General features: G+C 33.0%; 1 protein-coding gene and 1 long non-coding RNA gene across 12 annotated transcripts; one reads left to right on the forward strand and one right to left on the reverse strand.

Moving 5' to 3' along the window:
• Positions 1-7,392: 7,392 nt before the first annotated feature.
• Positions 7,393-17,208, forward strand: LOC110818564 (uncharacterized). 4 transcript variants are annotated; one of them, XR_015813093.1, is made up of 5 exons: positions 7,393-8,207; positions 11,420-11,559; positions 14,854-14,933; positions 15,157-15,718; positions 16,385-17,208. It is a non-coding gene; the product is annotated as an uncharacterized LOC110818564 (long non-coding RNA). The 4 variants fall into 4 exon arrangements; XR_015813092.1 differs by having other exon boundaries at positions 7,416-8,207; positions 11,511-11,559; XR_015813091.1 differs by lacking the exon at positions 14,854-14,933 and having other exon boundaries at positions 7,420-8,207.
• Positions 8,887-22,149, reverse strand: UTR7 (UDP-N-acetylglucosamine (UAA) transporter family). Of its 8 annotated transcripts, none has more exons than XM_088207000.1 (9): positions 21,760-22,148; positions 21,468-21,640; positions 21,104-21,209; positions 20,767-21,012; positions 19,795-19,905; positions 19,502-19,660; positions 9,576-9,719; positions 9,272-9,459; positions 8,887-9,136 (listed from the first exon to the last, which is right to left on the reverse strand). In XM_088207000.1, the coding sequence occupies exons 2-8, from the start codon at positions 21,506-21,508 to the stop codon at positions 9,295-9,297; spliced, it is 972 nt and encodes a 323-aa protein (XP_088063126.1). In that variant the 5' UTR covers positions 21,509-21,640; positions 21,760-22,148; the 3' UTR covers positions 8,887-9,136; positions 9,272-9,294. The 8 variants fall into 8 exon arrangements, with proteins under 8 accessions (XP_088063126.1, XP_088063125.1, XP_088063123.1 ...); XM_088206999.1 differs by having other exon boundaries at positions 8,887-9,200; XM_088206997.1 differs by having other exon boundaries at positions 8,887-9,459; positions 21,760-21,948; positions 22,040-22,133.
• Positions 22,150-23,196: the final 1,047 nt, after the last annotated feature.

A 23,196-nucleotide genomic window follows, 5' to 3' on the forward strand; every position in this document is an offset into this window, starting at 1 on the left:
CCAGCACTGTTTCTTTAATTATTATTTAAAAAAAAAAAAAAAAGACAGAAAAGGAAGATGGAATGGGAAAAAGGAAAAATATTTAGAAGGATAATTGTAGTAACATATTAGATTATATGGTAATATGTCTGTAAATTTTTTGGACATTTATGGAGATTTAATATTCCATCTTTGGACATTGCCTTTGCAATCTTGCATACCACAGCAGACCACAAACGAGTTTAACTTTAAAAATTTATAGCTTTGAAAAAGTTAACAATTTAATATTTAAAATATATATTTTTTAGTTTAATATTAAATAGTTTTCCAATTACAATTGAGTTTCTCACCTAACAAAATTGCTTTCAAATTTGTTTTTTTTTTAATGAATTTTTTGTACCCCAAATAATAGAAATTGTTCCTACATTATCCGGTCAACATAAAAATAATTTAGAAATACAATATTTTTTTTAAGATTACGAATTCAAAGATATATTTTTGTAAAATTCTTCTTTTTTAATATATGTTTATGATTATTTTTTTTTGGTTTAACATAAACAATTGCATAATTTTATACCTTTAAGATCAAATTATAATAGAAAGAAATTTTAGAATTAATTATATTATGAAAAACAGTTCAAATTTTAAAATAATAATTTACCTTAAATTTCTATTTTTATTTTCATTTATAATTCCTTTCACAAAATAATATAAATCAGCATGTTAGATTCTTTAAGGAAATTTTAAATTTTTTTGTTGATTAAGTTTAAAATATAATTTTAAAATTATTTCAATTTATTTTCATATTCTAAGAAGTTCCTTCTTTATAATTAATAATATATAATTTTTAAAAAATTTAAATAATTATTTTATTTTCTATTATAAATATTTAAAATTGATTTTCCTCAACTTCTTATCTCTATGGTTTTTATTAAAAATGTTATTTTGATTAATGTCTATTTCATTAAATATTATAATATAATATATATAAATTTTTCAGAACAAAAAAGAAAATACACAATTAATTACAAGTAGTACAATTTTATCTTTAGCTTGATTTGCTTTCTCTATTACCTTGATTTATTTCCTTTCTAAACACCATGATTTACTTTTTCTTTAATATTTTGATTTTTTTTTTGCCTCTTTAACACTTTAATTTACTTCATCTTCAATACCTTTGAACTCCTTCCTCTTTAAGACTCTCATCAAGATGAGGAATAGATGTTATACATCCCCAGCTTGTCAATAAAAGATTGGAATATTAAGTTGATTACACCTTAATTAATACATCTACACTTTAAAAATTAGTAGGCATGTATGGCATACATATTAAATCATTGTCAAATTTTTTTTTTTTGATAAAATGACTATCAATCTAAATATGTTAGATTCAATCATATTATATTAGATTGTATAGTCAACTTGTTGTCACAGTACAAGTGCATAAGATTTGCAAATTTTATTTTAATATCTTTCATGATTCTTTTTATCCATAGTAGTTCATATAACCCTTGTGTCATTGTTTGAAATGTTAATTCTCCACTTGATCTCACAACTATATTTTGCTTCTTATTTCTGCATGTGATTAGGTTATCTCCAAGAAAGATATAGTAATTTGTAGTATATCTTTTATTTACAATCGATCCTTCATAATCTACATCAATATAGACTTCTAGGAGCAATTTGTTATTCTTCTTGAAACATAATTCCTTTCTCCAGTGACTCTTTTTAAGTGTTGAAATACTATGTAGGTTGCTTGTAGGTGTACTTCTTTTGAATTGTGCATGAACTTACCTACAATACATACTATATAGTCGATGTATAGTCTTGTATAGAGTATGAAAATCAATCCTTTAACTAATCTCTTATGCATTCTTTATTTACTACTGTATCTTCCTCTATTATTTCTAGTTTGTGATTAGAATCAAGAAGAGTGCTAGCTAGTTTATATGTTAGCTAGTGTCTTTTAGTACTTCATGAATGCATTTTTGTTAACAAATAAAAATTAATGATCTAGAGCTATCAACTTCTATTTGCAGAAAATATGTCAACTTAACTAAAATCTAAATTTTGCATTCTGTTTTTAAGCATTATTTTAATGTTTGTTGTTCATTCTTATTGTTTTCGATTACAATAATATCATCAATGCATACTAGGAGAGTTATAACTCCCTTTGTATATAAGTTTTTGATAAAAAAAATAATTTTTTTTAGTATGTTTAAATCTAATATTTATAATCATCATTGCAAACCTGTAACCATGCTCTTGGTGATTACTTAAGCCTATATGAAGCCTTCTTTAGTTTATATGACTCATTTGGACTTACTCCTATGTTAAAGCCGGATGGAGAATTCGTGTAGATCTCTTCTTCTAAATCTCCATTAAAAAAGACATTTTTATATCAAACTGTTGTAATTTTTAATCAAAGGGGACAACTAATGACAATAAGATTCTTATTGACGTGACTTAAATTCTAATGATTTTATAATGAGGGTATTTTTATATTTATCTGGGAACATAAAAAATCTTAAAAGCATCCCTATATATAAGTTTACTAATCTATGAGTGATGTATTATCTTTTGATCACAGTATAATATTTTTCTTACTAGTCTTGCCCGTGGATATAGGCATACTGCCGAACCACGTAAAATCCTGTGTTATTTTATTTTCTGTTTTTTACTTTGTTTGTAATTGTGTATACTTTAAGGATTAATTTCCCCAACATGTGGTATTAGAGCTCAAGTTTGAGTTGAATTAGAGAAAGAAAGCATATCAGTTAGTGAGAGAAAAAAAATTTGGGAAACCAGAAACAAAAAACCAATAATAGCTAAGTTTCTTTGTCTTTCCTTCAAGACCAGCAGCAACAACAGTAGCTTAGATCGGCGATGATGGTGGCGAGCTAGACCCATACGAACTGGTTCGTGCACACGACTGCTCCCTGTGCAACCAGATAAAAGAAATCGGTCCATGCATGCAGCTTGCTAAAAGATCGCGGCTGGCCAGAAACAAAACGCACAACTAAGGCGTTTTTTGTTTGATCTGTACAACCGAAGGGGACAGAAGGGTTGTTCGACGACGTTTGTGAAGTTTAAGGCCAGAAAGCCGAAGAGAGGAGCTGAGGATAAGTTAGAGAAAATGAACCAGAGTGGAAGACTCTGGATCATGCGAGGCCCGATTTACGGTGTTTTTAGCAGTTCTTCAACGTGTTTTCAATAGATCTATGCCGCAACAAAAGGGTCACCATTTTATATCTTTTTGGTGATTTTCGACGATAGTGAGCGACGATGCGTGATATCTTCACGGGCCACACATGTGGAGGCACATGGTGGTGCGTGAAGGCACATACAGTACTCTGATGGTTGCGTGCGGTAGTTTTCTGTGCAGTGGTGACTCCCTATGAGTAATTTTTTATTTTCTTCTGATAGTATTATTTTTTTCTATTTGTTTGTTTTTGGTGCATAATCTAGATATTCGAAATGACATCCACAAAGTATAAGGTAGAAAATTTTGATGATAAAACGAGTTTCAGCTTATAAAAAATTAGAATGAGATCATCACTAGTACTATAGGGTTTGTGGAAGGCAATTGAAGAAAAATTTTCAGATAGTATGAGAGAGCTAGAAACAAATCTGCAAGATAAAATCTTATATGCGATTTTCGTGAGTTTAATTAATAATGTTCTGCAGAAAATTGCTAGGGAAGTTTCCCTTTCAGCTGCGTAGAAGAAATTAGAAGAATTATATTCTATAAGATCGCTGACAAACTATTTTTATCTGAAGAAAAAGTTGTATAATCTGAAAATGAGTGAAGGTATACTCATTCAACAATATCTTGATGTATTTCGTTTTATCATTATGGACTTGAACAATATAGGTATCAAAATTAATAATGAGGATTAGACCCTAATTATATTGTGTTTACTACCACTATCATATGAGACTTTTGTTGACACTCTATTATACTGAAAGGACAATATTTCACATGATGTTGTTATCAATGATGCATTAAAATAAAAAGAGTTGAAAAAGAACTTCCTAAAGTATAGAACAGAATGAGAGAGTTTGGTTAATAGGTGAAAAACACAAAGAAATAATAAGTCAAGACATAGATCAAACTCTAGAGTTAAGAAGACAAACTGTTATGAATGCGGGGAGCAGGATCACTTTAAAAGAAATTGTCCCAAGTTGAGAGAGAAAAAGGGAAAAAAGCAAGAGAACTCTGTTAATTTAATTGACAACAACAATTCTGATGATAGTGATAGCAAAAGTGCTGGAGAAGTTTTATCTATGAGTTTTGATTATGAAAAGAACTCTTAGATTCTTGATACTAGTGCTATATTCCATTGTGTCCACACAAGTATTGATTTACTATATATAAACATATGAATGGTACTTTATACATGGGCAATGATAGTCTATTGACTGTATATGAAATTAGTGACATCAAATTAAGAACATTTGATGGAGCTGTCAGAACCATCGAGTGTTGGTATGTTCCTCAGATAAAGAGAAACTTAATTTCTCTTTCTACTTTGGATTCTCAATTGTATGGATTTTATGTAGAAAATAGTATTCTTGAAGTGTGCAAATGCTCAATAGTCTTCATGAAAGCCAGTTTGGAATATAGATTGTATGTTCTTTGGAAAAATATAGTTTTAGGAGAACTTGTTGTAACATCAGGGAGCAATAATCAGAATTAATTGTGGCATCTGCGTTTAAGTCATATGAGTGATGTGAGATTATCTGTTTTGAGTAGGCAGAGTTTGTTGAACGAGTACAAAGAAGAAGTCATGGGTTTATGTGAAGATTGTATATTTGAGAAGTAAATCATAGTGAAGTTCAACAAAAAGACAGTGTATAAGACCATAGATAAGTTGGATTATGTTCATTTTTACTTATGAGGTCCATACAAAGTTCCCTTCAAAAGTGGTGCCAAGTATTTCATGATATTGATTGATTACTCTAAGAAGATATGCGTGTATTTTTTGAAATCTAAAAAAAATGTATTTTCAACATTTGTCATATAGAAGATCATGATTGAGAAGCAGACAACGAAAAGGATCAAACTTTTTAGGACTGATAATGGGTTGAAATTTCGTAATAATGTATTTAATGATTTCTACAGTATTGAAAGAATAGTGAGACACTGCACTTGTGTTGGGTCACCACAACAGAATGGTATTGCAGAACGCATGAATAGAACACTATGTGATAAAACACGAAGCATGCTATCTCATTCAAGCTTGGGACAATAATTTTAGGTTGAGGTTGTAAACATTACTAGTTTCTTGGTTAATAAATCTTTATCTATAACTATTGAATATAAAACTCATTTTGAGGTATGGACTGGGTCATCTGTTGATTACTCTCATTTGAGAGTATTTAGTTGTCCTGCTTATGCTCATATTATGGATGGTAAATTTGAGCCGATGGTAAAAAAAATACATATTTTTGGGATATGCATCTAGTGTGAAATGCTATAAGTTGTGGTGTAGTGATTCCAAGTCTTCAAGGCTGATTATCAACAAAGATATGACATTTAATGAGTCTACTTCACTAGACAGTCAGAAAGGAAAGATAATAGTAGAATCAGATCATAGTGTTAAAGAAAAGTTAGAGTTAGAAGTTCAGCCCAATGGTCCAAGGACTAAAGTGCAAGATCTTAATAAAAAAAGTGATGGTGTACCTAATCAACAATAACCATGTAGTATTGTACCAGGCATAGAAAAAAGACAAATTATACGACCACATAAGTATGAGAATCTGGTTACATATGACTTGACAGTTGCAGGGATAGTTGATTTGTAGGAACCTAAAAGTTCAGATACAGATCAGGTGATTGGTGTTGCGTGTGAAGTACTTGATGGCCGATGTCACTTCGTTCAGGGATTAGAAAACAAGTTTAGGTACAATCTAGACTTGGTTGGAGTATGTGATACTCAATAGCACCCCTAAGTGGGTATCATGGCAAAACAGAACGATAAGAAGGTCATTTCCTTTGATGTTGAAAAGAATTCAAGTAAATTAGAAGATTTGTTGATGTGACTTAAATTCTAATGATTTTAATCATGAGAGTATTTTCGTATTTATCCTATGAATTAATTTTATATATATACTGAGTACGTAAATAAATCCTAAAAGTTTTCATATATATAAATTTGCTAACTTATGAGTAATGTATTCTTTTTTAATCATAGTAGAATATTTTTCTTACTAATCTCATGTGTGGATATAGGCACACCATCGAACCACGTAAAATCTTGTGTTATTTTCTCTTATGTTTTTTACTTCGTTTATAATTGTGCATGCTTTAAGAATTAATTTCCCTCAACAATTTGCATAGAATTTATCTTGACTAGTGGTGTGAATGCCTCTTGATAGTTTATTCCATATGTTCGTATATAACATTTTGCCACCAATCTTATTTTATATTTTATATCTCTCAGTTGTTCCATCTAATTTATATTTGATTGAGAAAATTCAATTGGATTCTATTAGTTTCTTACATTTTAGTTGATCCATCATTTTTTAAGTTAGGTTATTTACAAGTGTCTGTATTTCCATACTCAATATTTTTTTCATCTTTCACAAGATAATATTTTGGATATTACATTTAGGGATATACCCATTGATGCAAACCCAAACACCATGGAAGGAAGCTCCAACTGGTCAGCTTTGATCCCTCATACAGTTTTTGACCAAGAAAGCATCAAGATTCATCAAGATAACATATTTGGAGAGTTAGGAAAAAAGATCCAAATCCCACAAGGTCCCATTACTCGAACAAGAGCCAAGAATTTTCAAAAGGCTTTCAATATGGTTGTCCAATATTGGATCAACCAAGAAACAGAATTGGAAGATCAATAACTGTCAAGAAGAGGTCCAAGAAAGCAATAAGTTGCTTAGCCATGCATGATCTTGGCCTTGCAGGCCCATGGTCGAGAGGAGGGAGGATTCTCATCACTCACCTGCAGGAGTTCCTCACCAAACTAGGAAAACAAAATTCTTTTTCTATATGGACATATTTGAAGACTTCTGTTTGGATTTAGAGCAAATTGCAAGAAAATAATAAAGAGACTTAAGAAAGGAATCGACCAAGTATTTATCTCTATCACCAAATCCTCTTCCAAAAAGGTACACTTCAAGACTGTAAGAAGACACCTATTACTACCAGAAATCTGCAACAAGGAAAGAAAAAGAAGAAAAAAAGAAGCTAAAACCGATGAGAACAGCAACAAAGAGGCTGAATAGGAGTCTTACAAATCCAAGAGAAAAAAGACTAATGTTTTTAATTTAAGTACTTTGTTTTAATTGAGTTTTGTTTTCTAATTATATTAAGAATTCATTTTTTCAAGTAGGAATATGTATTTCCTTTTCAAGTAGACTTAGTGGTAGAAATTCTATATAAGGAGGTCACCCTCCCCCATTAGATATACAATTCAGATTATCAATAAAAATCTAAATATTTTTGCTTTAACTTAGAAGCTTTCAAGAATGAATTCAATGGGCGTGTGTTCGACCAACTTGTTGAGCAAGAATTGAAATTACTTGTGGAAGTAAGTCTCATGGTATTTTGCAATTCTACTTTTTTGTTTTTTTTTCTATTATCTTAGTTTTTATTCTTTCTCTACTACCTTAATTTTTACTCCCCCATTGAATACAAGTCAAGTAGGAAAAGTTTACTTAAGATTTTGAATTTCTAGTTGTTAATATATATGCGAGATTTTGAATTACGTTGTAGATTCCGAGTTCCGCATCAATTGGTATTAGAGTTTAGGCTCCAATAAATCTACTATCTTTTAATTTATTGTTTTATATTTACTTTTTACATAAAAATTAATACTTGTTACATAAGATGCTAATTCATCTAATCTCTTTTAAAAGAATTTTTTTATTATTGTTGCTATAGCAAAACAAAAAACAAAAAAAATCATGTTATCACAATTAACTAGAGGACACTTGAGGAGACGCTGGAGTCGCGCCCACTATTGAAGCAAGATAGAGGATGCCTGAGGTTAGGGAGACCCTTGTTAAGAGAGAGAAGCTTGAGGAGAGAGAGTATGTGGGGAGATAAACAAGGAGAAAAGGGCAGTGAAGATAATACTTGACGAGAGAAGGACGTGAGTCGAAGCTTGAAGAAACCTTGAGGAAAGAGAGACCCAGATTCTGGTTTCTTTTAGGAGAGAGAAGTTTGCTGAAGCGGGGGCTGCAGAGAGACGCAGAATCTGGTTTGTGTCATTTTGATTTTTTTTCCTCCAAATTTGAAATTACAATAAACACTTTTGTTCCATATACAAAATTCTCCATTAATATAGCTTATAACCTTTGATTATCAGTCTTCTTCCTTGTCCGGTTTCATTCTCCTTCATGATCTTCTCTTTTTGGATTCTTTGTAATCGCCATCTTCTTCACCTATTATGTTCTTTTCTTAATGAACCTCGACTTACACTATGACTTCTGGGTGTTTGCTGATCATGGCGAAACACCCATCCACCACCAACCGCCAGTCATCATTTCCTTCCAGCTCGACAACTTAACTAAAAAACATTAATAATACATAGACCATTTTATCACTTTAAGTTCTTTTTTATTTTTTGAAAATTTGAGTTAGTCCTTCCAACTTTGAAAAAAAAATTCATAATCTAAGAAATCATAAGAGTCCCTTGAATTTTTTCAACTAGGGCCAAGTGATGAGGGACATCCCATCGTTATTAATTTATGTAGAACAAATTATTTCAAAGGACAAGTGGCTCATAAACATTATACAGAAATGAAAGTCCATATTTCTAGTGATAATCTGAACTTTGTAATTGTAATGTGTCATGTATGATGCATGCATACTGATAACATCAAGCAAGGATTGTAAAACTCCTAGCAACAATTACAAAAAAAAAAACATGAATTAAAGGATAGAAGAATAGTTGAGTATCTATTCATGCAAATGAATTACAAAAATTTATCAGTAGTCGATTATTAAAAAGTCTCAAGAATATAAGAGTAACTATCATATAGTCTAGTAACAGTTTTAACAACAAAATCAAGCTCTTTAACGCAGATTTTTCCCATGTATATCTGATAATTTGTATCCCTTAAAAACTTCATACTACTCCTCTTCCCCTTCCCTTCACAATCAAATGGTCTCAATGCTATAGAGTTACTATACCAAATATAAAAAATCGGAACATGTTAAATCTCAATTTCGTCCTTGTTTTACTACCGACCTGGAACATTCATTAGACAGCTTAGGATGTTTAGTCAGCTAAAAAAGATAAATTAATGAAAATTAACCAACCTCCAATCTTTTCCTGAACTGGCTCATTTTCGATGAGATTCAACATTTGAAGTCAGCCTCAATGCCTTGCTCTTTTTCTGCTGATATTTGGCGTATGAATACCACACACCACCAGCTGTGTTGATGACCAGCCCAGTAATATTCAGAGCATGTACTTGAACACCACCCAGTAGAACAAAGCCAAGTGTCTGAGAAAAGAGAAAATAAACAATTGTTAAGCTGAGAAAAAAGGCACAAACTTTAAATCCCAGCATTAGTCTTGGCTTTCTATGCGCCAAACAGACAAAAGACTGTTGATACGTACAGTAGATCCTACGCCTTTCAGGACTCCAACAATGGTTGTCGTCAGGGCTGAGTTAACTATTGTACACAAGAACATTGTAAAGTTGAGGAGGATGCCCATCACCAATGAAAGAAGTAGAATGATTAAAAAGGATAAGGAACTACTCTGTAAATAAGACAAAGAAAGTTTAATGTTAAAAGCCGCTAGTTCCATTCTTCATGCTAACAAAAACTGTTACTGAAGATGAGAGGAAGCATGCTGAATTACCAAACAGAATCCTACTGACCAATCTAAGAATATTCCTTAAACGACAAAAGGAAGAAAAGAAACAAAGAAGGCACATGGAATATCAAGATGAAAAAGATCCCTTCAATACCATTTCTTTAGGCTATAACCCTTAAATGTTGTGTTTTTTTCTTTCTTTTAAATAAAAATATAAAATAATATATGAACAGACACCAAAGAGATACCAATCCGTTTATAAAATATTTATATATATATCAAAATATCAACAAGATCTCCAAGATCTTCCATAAAATATAGAAGATGACACCAAAATAAAAAAACTAAAAGTCTAAAAACATCTATTCCTAATCTTATTAAAATCCTCAACATCATCTACCGCCATGGAAGCTCTTTTATTTATTTCTTTCTAAAGTACCCAAAAGATGGTAAGTGGGGTAAGGTCCACATATTTCCTGTGCTCACTGATACCCTTCAACACACAGATTTCATCTTTAGTCGAGCCTGCATCCTCCAACTGATATCCAATAATTCGTAAATCATAGACCATAGCTTGTAAGCAACAAGATACTGTATAAGAACATGATTACAAGATTCAGCATCCTTTTTAGATAGCATCTGTTTACCATAGTCATTTCTCTCATCCATTTATCAATAGTTAGGATGCACCCCCTTCCGGTCTCCCACGCAAATAAAGCCACTCTCGGAGGGACTTTAACCTCCCATATTTGTTTAAAAAGAAACCTAGAACCAGAGCCGATGTGAGCATGGACATGGGTCAAGTTGGTGGAGGATATTTCAATGCCAAGTGGGCCCATTATAATGGAGAGAGCTAAAAGATTACAATAAATCTTCCAACTTGTCATCCAAGCGTGAATCAGTGAGGAAGATGGGATTAGACTCATTAAAGAAACTTAAGAAAAGATGACAACGTGGCTATTAACCCAAAGATATAATAGTATATTATATTCGCCCCAAGTGCAAGAGGAAACTAAATAAGAAAAGAAAAAAATTCTGCAAGACATGAAAAGGAAAAATTCTCATGAAATTTTATTTCCTAATTATATGGGAAATCTTCACAATTAAAGATCAGTCAAAAGAAGAAATTGTTCCTAAATTGCAAGCTATCTTGAGAAAGAAAAAAGTTCCTTACATGTTAAATCTCATGAAAAATGACAATACTTGAGAAAAAAAAAAATATTTTGGCAGAATTTCTTCCGCTAAATCAGCCACAATTAATTAAGATATTCCCCATTTTAAAAGTTTTCTTCATAGGGAAATCATATTTATGCTATTTTAATTGTAATTTCCTTAATTTTTGCTAGTTTTCCATTCTATTATAAATTTAATTTCCTATGTAATTTTTACTATTAATTAGGAGATTATTTATTTTTTATTATTCGCATGACTTATACTATAAATAGGCATTCATTTTAGAGTTATAATTCAATTCAGAATACTCAGCTTATTAACAAAATTTAAGTATTCTTGTTTTAACCTTTCAAGATTGTAAGAGTGAGTGAGTGGGTTTTCGACTAACTTGTTGTGCTAGAAATTGAGATCACTTATTGAGGTAAGTCTCGTGGCATCTTTTCAATTCTATCTCTTTACTTCTTTCTCAGTTACCTCGGTTTTCACTCCCCTGCTGAGTACGAGTCAAGTAGGAAGAGTTTGCATAAAGTTTTGAGTTTCTGCTTGCTGATGTATATGCAGGGTTTTAGATTCCATTGTTGATCGGTTCTGCATCAGTTGGTATGCTCCGGTAAATCTACTATCTTTATTATTTACTATTTACATTTATTTCTTACATAAAATTAGTACTCGTTATATAAAGTGCTAATTCATTTAGTTTGTTTTCAAGAATTTTTTTTATAATATTATTATAATTAAAAAAAAAAGATTCTAGAAAAAAAAAAGAATCTGTGAAAAAAAAGACAGAACGAAAAAAAATGGGGAGAGATGTGTAACTCCTTAAGTTTTTTTTTCAATATTACATTCAATATTCTGCATTAACATCTATATCACAGAAACTCAAGTGAGTCATAGAGCGCAGCCGTCATTGGGGTAGAATAATTAGATATAACATTTCGGTTATATCCACAAAGATTAATCGGATCCTTGACGCTTTAATTCCATAATTGTCTTTTTCTACTCCTAGTTTTATTCTTTTTTTAAATGTTTTAGTTCCATTATATATCTAAATGGTTAATTGCATTCTAACTATTTAGCCATAAGTATAAGCACATTACATATTCTTTTTCTATGTGCTTACTTATGAAATTTTAGAAAACAAGATTCCTTTTTAGAATTCTTTGTAAAGTCTTAAAAGACAACCTTATTTGTCTTAATTCAAGAGATCCATTTCAAACACTCAATTTGACCGGAGAAGACAGGAGAGGTAAACACGAGTGATTGAGATGAAGTGATTTCTTTTTTTCCATTAACATCCTTTGCAGATATGTCACAGTTTAGTAAAACCAACCGACCTATGACCTTTGAAGAACGGATGGAGACTAGAATGGATAACATGTACAACAGATTGAACTTAGCTATTGAAGATATAGCAACAAGAATGGATGAGAGGGATGGAAGAAGGAACCGTAGTCATCCCAGACGCCGACACCGCCAGGATGATGATGAGTCACATGGCGACAATAGTGAAGTCGATAGAAGAGAAATCCGAAGAGAAGATGATGACATCAGATCCATCAAGATGCAGATACCTCCATTCAGATGAAGGGACGATGTAGAGGTGTATCTCAAGTGGGAACGGAAGGTAAAGTTGATCTTTGATTGCCACAACTATAGTGAAGCCAAGAAAGTAAAGCTAACAGCTGTCGAATTCACAAATTATGCACTTGTTTGGTGAGATCAAGTGACTGCTCTTAGGAGAAAAGATGGAGACCAACCTCTGTCCACTTGGAGAGAGATGAAGTCTACTATGAAAAAGAAATTTGTCCCATCTTATTATGATAGAGAATTGCACCAGAAGCTCCAAAGATTGACCCTGGGATCTCTCTCGGTGGAAGATTACCATAAGGAGATGGAGATGGCAATGATCAGGGCCAAAGTTTATGAGAGCCCAGACGCCACCATGCCTAGATTTCTCAGTGGTCTGAATAGGGAGATTGTCAATGTTGTGGAACTGCATCACTACATAAATCTGAATGAGATGGTATAGATAGTTATGAAAATTGAGAAACATCTAAAGTATAGAAGTTCCTCCATAAGTAATTCTCAATCTATCCCTCAGTTTAGTTCTAGATGGCCTAAAAAGGAAGAAAGAAAGAAACTTGAAGAAAGGAAGTAACAACCCAACTCTAGCGAATCTAAACGTAACCCTAAACCACCTACTGCTATTCAAAGACCAAGTTCTATTAAATGTTTTAAGTGTCTTGGAGTTGGACACATTGCATCACAATGTCCCAACAAAAACCTCATGTTACTACGAGACGATGGTGAGATAGAGACTGCCAATGAATACAGTAGTGATGATGATAGTAGAATATCACTAGATGATTGTGAAGACAATTTAGCAACCCCAAAACAGGATGAGATATTGGTTGTCTAGAGAGCCCTAAATATGCAATCCAAAGAGACAGACAACGATCAAAGAGAGAATATCTTCTACACCAGATGTCATGTGAATGAGAAGATATGCAGTCTGATCATAGAGGGAGGCAGTTGTGCCAATGTCGCCAGTACTTTGCTAGTTGAAGAGTTAGGGTTATTTTGTACTAAACACCCTAATCTTTATAGACTACATTAGTTCAATGAGTATGGATAAGTTAGGGCACATAAACAAGTCAAGATTCTCTTCTCCATAGGCAAGTACAAATATGAGGTATGCTATGATGTCATTCTCATACACGCCAGTCATATCTTGATTGGATGACCATGACAGTATGATAGACAAATACATCAGGACGGGTTCAAGAATCAATACTCTTTACGTCTAGATGACCTAAAACACATTTTGACAACTCTATCTCCAAAAGAGATCTATGCTGATCAAATCAAAATAAAAAATCCTTTGAAAGAATACTAAGAAAAAGAAAAAGAAAAAGAAAGAAAAGAGACCGAAAAAAAAAAATGACCCACTGAAAGAAAAAGAGGCTGAAAGAAATAAAGAAAGTCTATTGAACGTAAAAGAGGCCCAAAAGAACAATAAAAAATGCCCCATGAGAGAAAGTGAGAGAGAAAAAAGAAAGAATGTTTATATGTGAGGGAGAGAGAAGTGAGGAGAGCGATTTGTGAGAAGTAAAGCTTAATTGTACTTCGTACAAGGAAGCCTATCTAACGTTTTCTGACCTTAACACTTCTTTACTTAGTTCTATTCTATCTCTTTTACAAGAATATGAATATGTATTCTCAGAGGAGATTCCGCATGGTCTAACACCGCTACGAGAGATTGAACATCAAAATTGACTTTATCCCTGGAGCTTCAATTCCCAACCGTCCAGTCTATCGAAATAATCCTGATGAGACAAAGGAACTTCAGCGGCAAGTGAAGGAGTTGTTAGGTAAGGAACATGTAAGAGAAAGTTTGAGCCTTTGTGCTGTTCCAGTGTTACTGGTACCTAAGAAAGATGGTTCTTGGAGGATGTGTGTGGATTGCCGAGCTGTCAACAAAATTATGGTGAAGTATAGATACCTTATCCCTAAGTTAGATGATATATTGGATAAATTGAGTGAATCTACTATTTTCACTAAGATAGATCTTAAGAATGAATACCACCAGATTAGAATGAAACATGGATATGAGTGAAAAACTGCCTTTAAAACCAAGTATGGGTTGTATGAATGGTTAGTAATGTCTTTTGGGTTATCAAATGCCCCTAGCACCTTCATGAGACTTATGAATCATTTTTTACGACCTTTTCTAGGTAAATTTGCAGTAGTTTACTTTGATAACATCCTGATTTACAACAAGTCTTTAGAATATCACTTTCAACAATACGATTTGTCCTTGAGATCCTTAAGAAAGAACAGTTGTATGCGAATGTTAAGAAGTGTACCTTCTGCAGTGAAAAATTAATTTTTTTAGGATTTGTAGTTAGTGCACAGGGAATTGAGGTAGATGAAGATAAGGTGAAAGTAATCAGAGAATGGCCTACTCCGACATCAGCCAGCGAGGTAAGGAATTTCCATAATTTAGGGAGCTTCTACCGCATGTTTGTTAGGGATTTCAGTTCCATAGCAACACCATTGAATGAACTGGTAAAAAAAAATGTAAAATTTGTATGAACTAAAAAACAAGAACATATTTTTACTTTATTGAAAGATAAATTATGTTCTGTACCTATTTTAGTTTTACCTGACTTTAACAAAACTTTTGAACTTGAATGTGATACTTCAGGTATTGGTATAGGAGCGATTCTGATGTAGGAAGGGCGTCCCGTGGCTTATTTCAATGAGAAACTTAGTGGCACACCGTTGAACTACTGAACCTACAACAAGGAGTTGTACGCCTTGGTAAGAGCATTAGAAGTATGGCAACACTATTTATTGCCAAAGGAATTCATGATCCACACAGACCATGAATCCCTAAAATATCTGAAAGGTCAAGGTAAACTCAACCGTCGTTACGGTAAGTGAGTCGAGTTCATAGAATCTTTCCCCTATATAATCAAGTATAAACAAGGTAAGCATTATATTGTTGCTAATGCATATCTCGCAGGTATGCTTCAATTTCTACACTTACCTTTAAGTTGTTAAGATTTGAATATATTAAGGAGATGTATGCTAATGATAATGATTTTTTCACTGTTTATCATGCACGTGAGCACTCTGCATTTCATAAATTTTATAGGCATGATGATTTCCTCCTTAGAGATGGTAAGTTATGTGTATCCAACTGTTCACTCAAGGATTTACTGGTGCGTGAGGCTCACAGTGGGGGATTGATGAGGCACTTTGAGGTAACTAAAACTCTAAATATATTAAATGAGCATTTTTATTGGCCTAACATGAATAAAGATGTTGAGCGCATTTGTAATAAGTGCATTGCATGTAAACAAGCCAAATCTACAGTTCTACCTCATGGATTATACACACATTTACTTGTGCCCACAGCACCTTGGATAGATATATATATGGATTTTGTATTAGGATTGCCTAGGACCAGGAGAGTTAGTGATAGCATATTTGTCATCATAGATTGATTTAGTAAGATGTCACACTTCATTGCATGCCCTAAGACTGATGATGCGACAAATATCGCAAATTTATTTTTCAAAGATATTGTGAGACTTTATGGCATTCCTAAGACAATTGTGAGTGATAGGGATGTGAAATTCCTTAGTCACTTTTGGTGAGTTCTATGGAGTAAATTAGGAACTAAGTTTTTATTCTCTACTGCATGTCACCCTCAAACTGTCGGTCAGACTGAGATTGTTAACAGAACTTTAAAATCCTTATTGAGAGCTATAGTTAGCCGAAACTTGAAAATATGGGAGGATTATTTGCCTATAGTAGAATTTGCATATAATAGGAGCATTCATACATTTATAGGGTTTTTACTTTTTGAGATTGTTTATGGTTTTAATCCTTTAACTCTGTTGGACCTCACACTTTTACTTTTGTAGGAAATTCAGGATACCGATGGTCAACGGAGAGCAGAACTTGTTAAAGCCATGTATGAAAAGGCAGGCAGCACATCCAAAAGAAGAATGAATCCTATGCACGACACACCAATAAAGGAAGGAAGCGAGTAATGTTTCAACCAGGCGATTGGGTATGAGTTCATATGCGAAAGGAAAGATTTTCCAATCAGCAAAAATCTAAGTTGGACTCTCGAGGAGACGGACCTTTTAAGTTCTAGAATGTATCAATGACAATGCCTACAAAATTGATCTCCCAGGTGAGTACGGTGTGTCTACTACCTTTAATGTTTCTAACCTTTCCCTTTTTGATGCAGCTTCAGATTCGAGAACGAATCTTTTTGAAGAGGGAGAGGATGATGTGAGCATGGACATGGGTCGAGTTGGTGGAGAGAATATTTCAATGCCAAGTGGGCCCATTACAAAAGAGAGAGCTAAAATATTATAACAAGTTTTCCAACTTTTTATGCAAGCGTGAATCAATGAGAAAGATGAGATTGGACCCATTAAAAAAGCCCAAGAAAAGATGACAACGTGATCATTAACCCAATGGTATAATAGTATATTATATTCACCCCAAGTGCAAGAAAGAAATAAACAAGGAAAAAATTCTGCAAGACATGAAAAAAAAAAAAATCTCATGCAATTTTATTTCCTAATCATATGAGAAATCTTCACAATTAAAGATCAGCCAAGAGGGGAAATTGTTCCTAAATTGCAAGCTATCTTGAAAAAGAGGAAAACTCCTTAAATATCAAATCTCACAGAAAAAAAAAATACTTGAGAAAGAGGAAAATATTTTGGCAGAATCTCTTCCCCTAAATCAGTCACAATTAATTAAAATATTCCCTATTTAAAAAATTTTCTTCATAGGGAAATCATATATGTACTATTTTAGTTGTGATTTTCTTAATTCTTGCTAGTTTTTCATTCTAATTATATTTAATTTCCTATGTAATTTCTACCATTAATTAAGAGATTATTTTTTCTTTATTATTCGCATAGGCTACACTATAAATAAACATTCAATTTAGAGTTGTAATTCAATTCAGAATATTCAGCTTATTAATAAAATTCAGATATTCTTATTTTAAGCTTTCAAGCTTGCAAGAGTGAGTGAGTGAGTTTTCGACCAACTTGTTGTATTAGAAATTGAGATCACTTATCAAGATAAGTCTCGTGGCGTTTTTTCAATTCTAGTTCTTTATTTCTTTCCCAGTTACCTTAGTTTTCACACATCTGTTGAGTGCAGGTCAAGTAAGGAGGATTTATTTAGGATTTTGAGTTTTTGATTGCTGATATATATGCGGGGTTTTGGATTCCATTGTTGATCCCGGGTTCCGCATTAAAAGCATTTCTATTAAGTCAAATGCTTGTACAATTATCTGACCAAAAAGGACCCTGTAGTAGCAAGCCTCCACAAAGGTAGATCGTTGTTGTCGTCCAAAGTCGTAAGAGACAAAATAGTTAGAAGATTCTCATACTCATTAATCTCCCAATCAGTAAGGTTCCTCAGTACATTTACCTACCACTCATTCCCCCCCCCCCCCCCCCCCCTCTTCCCCCGATCATTTCTCTGAAAGAATCGGTAATCAAATACAGGTCTAGAGTCTGTATATACCCATACATTTTTTTTTCACATTCCTTTCCCATGCAATCTTGACAGTGTTATGGTGTACCAATCTTTCTCATCGATTTCAAACTTTGCTTTTATCACCCTTCTCCATAACATACCCGTTTCTTTCATAAGTCTCCAAAACCATTTGCCCTGTAGGGCCATATTCATCTCCACTAGGGATCTTAATCACAACTCTCCTTGGGGAATTGGCTTTTTAATCTCCTCTCAGGCTACCCAATGATATCTTCTTCTTTCCTCCGAATCGCCCCACAAGAATCTGCACTGGATAGTTCCCAATTTTTTTACAACACTTGTTGGAATAGTCAAGAAAGTCATATAATAAATGGGTAAGTTTCTCAGCATGCATTTGATGAGCATAACTCTCCCTCCTTTAGAAACAAGAGTTTTCTTTCAACCCGATTACCTCTTCTCAAACCTAGCCATCACCAGATCCAACATTCCACGCTCTTTATAGGTGGCCCCCAACTGTAACCCCAAATACTTAATCGGTAGTTTTACAGCTTTGCAATCCAAAACCCTTGCCAAACTATCAATGTCCCTATCATCACACAATCTAACCATCTCGGACTTGATAAGACTAATACTAAGTCACGAACTTGCTTAGAAACCCATCAAAACACATCTAAAATTGAGGATTGCACGCTCATTCGACTCACATAATAGCATGGTATCATCTAAGAAAAATAAATGGGTTGTCTCCTTGGTGCATTCCCCCACCCCCACTTTGAGTTCTTTAAATAATTCTAATCCCCCAACTCTTTATCAACATCTTAGTTAAAGCTTTCATTACCATAATAAGCAAAAGAGATAACAGACCTCCCTGTTTGAGACCTCTAGAAGCCTTGAACAAATAAAAAGGGTTTCCATTGACCACCACCACAAAAGAAGTGATAGTTATACAGGACTTTGTCCATCTATGTCATTTCACACCAAATCACATTCTCATACGCCTGTAATCCAAGAAACCCTAGTTTACATGATTGTATGTGTTCTCCATGTCGAGCTTGCAGAGGACCCCTTCTTGTTTTTTATACACCAATTCATCCACTCCCTCATTGGCAATAAGTGCGGCATCAAGAATTTGCACCTCCCACAAAAGCACGCTGACATTTGCCAACCACTTATCCATTACTCGCTCTTAAATGTTGGTATTACTAGCTAGTAGAGGCCTTCATAGCTAACTTCTTCAAGGATGCTCCAAGAAAATGAAAATAATTACAAGGAAATTTTGAATGGTGAAAAAAATGAAACACCCCACCCAGTTCTGATACTTAGCAATTTTTCTACAAGCAGTTGAAACACTACCATTTCAATCCTAAAGGATAAGCAAGCAACAAGCAGCAATAGTGGGAAAAGAATCAAGCAACAGTAATTCAAGAATTCTTTCCTCAAACATCACACTGTCATGCAACTGCAACATGACCAAAATGAACTTTGAAAGGAGAAAGGATAGAGATTCTCACCTTTGCAAACAATACCGACACAGAATTTGGAAACTCTCCTGTTATTATGATAAGAGATAGCAAAAAAGGAAGAGACAGAAAACTGTTATAAAACATGATTTCAATTGAAGAAAGCCCATCTTCTGCACCAGATTTCTCAACCAGCACAAGGTACATCGTCTGTAATTAAAATTTGATGCTTTAGCAAATCCTGAATAATAAAACACCTAGTAGCAAAGTTTAACATACCAGTTTGAAACTATTAAGTACATACAAGTAATCGATGATGAGGAAAAAGAGATTTTAAACCGAACCTGGAAAAAGACAGAAGTAAGGGCCATGCTGTATCCAAAAAGGTCAAAGGAAAAATCCCCTAGTGCTGCTATAACACAACCAGCAGCAGTCAATACTACAGAAAGAGCTACCTGAAATTGACAGGAAGACAAATCATGAATTTGGACGCGTTCTTATTATTCAAACCAGCAACCAAGTACCAGTTGATATGTTTGAGATTTCACACACGACAAATTCCCAAAAAGAAGCATTTTGAGAATGATTGCTAATTCAACATCATCAACCTTTCCATCAAACATGGTAACTAGATGAAAATTAGAAGTGCAAGGAAACATGGATTTAACAAAATGAAGAAGGAAACAAATCAAACTCAATTTCACTAGAAAAAACTATCATTCAGATTGAGCTTTCTATATGGAAATTAAAAGGAGAATATGAAGATGACAAGGATAGTTATTTGTACCCTGTCTAAAACAGGAGGGCATCTCTGTTTCGAAGCTCAATGGCCAAATGCCCACAGCAATTATTCAGTAAGGCACAAGTTAATGGTTACTGTCAGAGGCAATCGGCTGTAGTAAAATCTACAAGTGGTGAGTAAAAGGACTTATTTTTGGCATTCAGTTCTAGCCAAGTGGGCAAAATAAGTACGCTTGGCCAATACCTTGGAAACCTTATCACTATGTTTTTTAATAAATGAGTCCCACAAAATGTGGAACTTAATTGTAGATCCATATTTTTGTATTTAAAACGTGGATAAAAATATGAACTTGCAATTAAATACTACACTTTTTGTAGATTTCATTTGTTCCAAACATATTCTACAAACTAAAGCTAATAAATTGCAAAAAGTCACCTCGAACACCAGCAGATAACCCATTGACAGTTGATTACAAAGACCATTTACAGCCAGAGAAGCATCAATAACATAATAGGAAAAGCAAGTAACATCTGCAAGAGCTGAAACGTTTTGTGTAAGACAACAGATCACGAACCTGAGTTGTTGGTTTCCCCTTTCCCAAAAAAATTCCAGCAATCAACACCGCAAGTGGTGTGAGCCTTTTAATTGCAATATACATGGGAATATTAACCCCTTTCAAGCTTGCCAAAGCAAAAGCAACATTAGCATTGTAGAAGAGTGAAACTGGAAGAAGTTTCTTAGCTGTCCCTGAATCCACTCCTCTAGCTTTTGTGTATCCCATTTGTCGTCCGAAGTGTATAAGCACAGTAGTAGCCAGTTGCTGCCACAGTTAAACACAGAGCCAAATCCCATATCAATAGCAAGTAAACTCGGCGGGATAGAAATAAACCAAAGGATCTGTAAATCAAAACCTGCAGAGTAAGAAGAGTCATGGAATGTGCATACTGCATAAGAATTGCCTTGTTGATAAAAACCATTGCCATTGAAGCAACTCCATACGACAATGCCGAGAGCAAACTACATGAGCATTTAATAATAACATCACGACGTATCTAGAAAATCAATCTCCACTAAAAATAAATAAGAAACTAAAATCTGTTCAAGGCTACTAGCTTGAACATGTACAAGCCCACACTAACGAAGAAAACAAATGAATAGGAAATGAAAAAAATGCGATGTAACCTGATATCATCGAGCAAAAAATAGTTTGGGCAGATAATGTATATTAATCTACTAAAAGAAAATGAAAAGACAAATAAAACGAAATAAGAGAACCTCACAACTGAGCTTCTTTCCGCATCACTGCGATTCTCCATTGGAAATAAAAAGCAAAATCCAGCGATCCTCTCAACAAAACAATTATTCCGGAGGTCTCTCCAATTACATCGTCAAATCAAATATATTTGAACAGTAAATCACAGAGTGACTCTCAAATCATGCAACAACCCCTGAAAATTTAAACGGGAAAAATTGGGCATTGAAATCAAATCTCCATATCAAGATACCTGTAATCTGATTAAGAACGCATCATTTACAAACCAACAAAAAAAAAAAAAAGAACGATCACCTGATAGAAAACATTTTTACATGCCTTTTTCGTCGTCCTTTTTTCTTTTCAGTTAAAACCAACGAGCTCTTGGATCAAGAGAAGAGAAAAATGAATCTGGGCGCGGTTTGCGTGAGTGAATTAAAAGGCCGAAAAAGCAGGATTGAGTCAGTTGAGTGATGTGGAACATGGAGCGAAGTAGCAGAGCAGCTGGGATGATCCAGGAAGGGAAAGAATGAAACAATAAAAACAGGAGGAGAGTAAAATAAAATAAAAATAAAAATAAAAATAAATAAAATACTGTAAAAGTTGAAAATGGATTTCGGAGTCGAAGGCGATAAACAGCTGGCGGAAGGGGATCGCCATCTGGGGTGTGACTGCGTGTTCTAGGAAATTGGCGCAAAGATTGAGACTTGTGGGACGCAGAGACGTTATATAAATTTATTTAATCTTTATTTTTTTAGGTTAAATTAAATTTAAATTATATTATTAATTTAATTTTTTTGTTTTGTTTTGGAGGAAAAATGAATTTAATAATTTATTTAATATTCTGTATTTATATATTATAAATACTGCTTCATATGTAATAATAAAAAACTAAAATATTACAAGATCTAATTGCTGAATCATAAAATGAAGTTATTATTAGGCTCTTGTTATCTTTATTATTTTATTATTACCCTAATGGTTGTCTAAAATAAATAGTTGTTATTACCTAAACTCAATAGACAATTATATTTTCTTATAAATAGATTAAAGGAGATGAGAGAGATAAAAAAATATTTATTATAGAATTTAAAATAAATTATTTTAATCTTCTACAAAATTATATGCTAATTTAATTTTTTATCATTTGAAAAAGTTTTTTATCACATGAATTTACTAATGGAATTGTATTCTAATTACAATCTAAATTATTGATAAATATTTAGAATAACGTTGATGATTGGGAACCTTATAGGTAGATCATTAGCTCTTCTCAATATGTTAGGTAATAAGACTGAGAATAATTGGTGTAAACAAATTTTATGAAGGAGACACCTCATTACAAGATCTAGAGTTTCTATTTATATTAATACAGTAAAAACTATGTCTCGTTTAATGATTATTTATATAAAATAATTTTGCAAATAAAAAATTAATTGTCTATATAATTAACAGTAGCAACTAACATAAAAATAAAAAAAAATAAAAAAATAAAATCTAAGGCTAAAGCTAGATCACCATATATCAAACTCTTTGATCTTATTATTCTATTCCAGTAAACACTCCATGATATCATTAACTTGAGAGTGTTTTTTTATTTAAAAAAAAAAAAAAAAAAAATTGCTCATAAGTTATATATGTTTATTGTTAAGATTAAGATTATGTAGATGCAGCATCAAAAGGAACATAACGACTGTTTTCTATCCACCTACGATCAATTTTTTTGTAAGTTATATCAATTTCTTTAAAAGT

Source organism: Carica papaya, chromosome 7 (genome assembly GCF_054855325.1).
Source record: "Carica papaya isolate Zhongbai chromosome 7, ASM5485532v1, whole genome shotgun sequence".
In the NCBI taxonomy this organism is placed as follows: Eukaryota; Viridiplantae; Streptophyta; class Magnoliopsida; order Brassicales; family Caricaceae; genus Carica; species Carica papaya.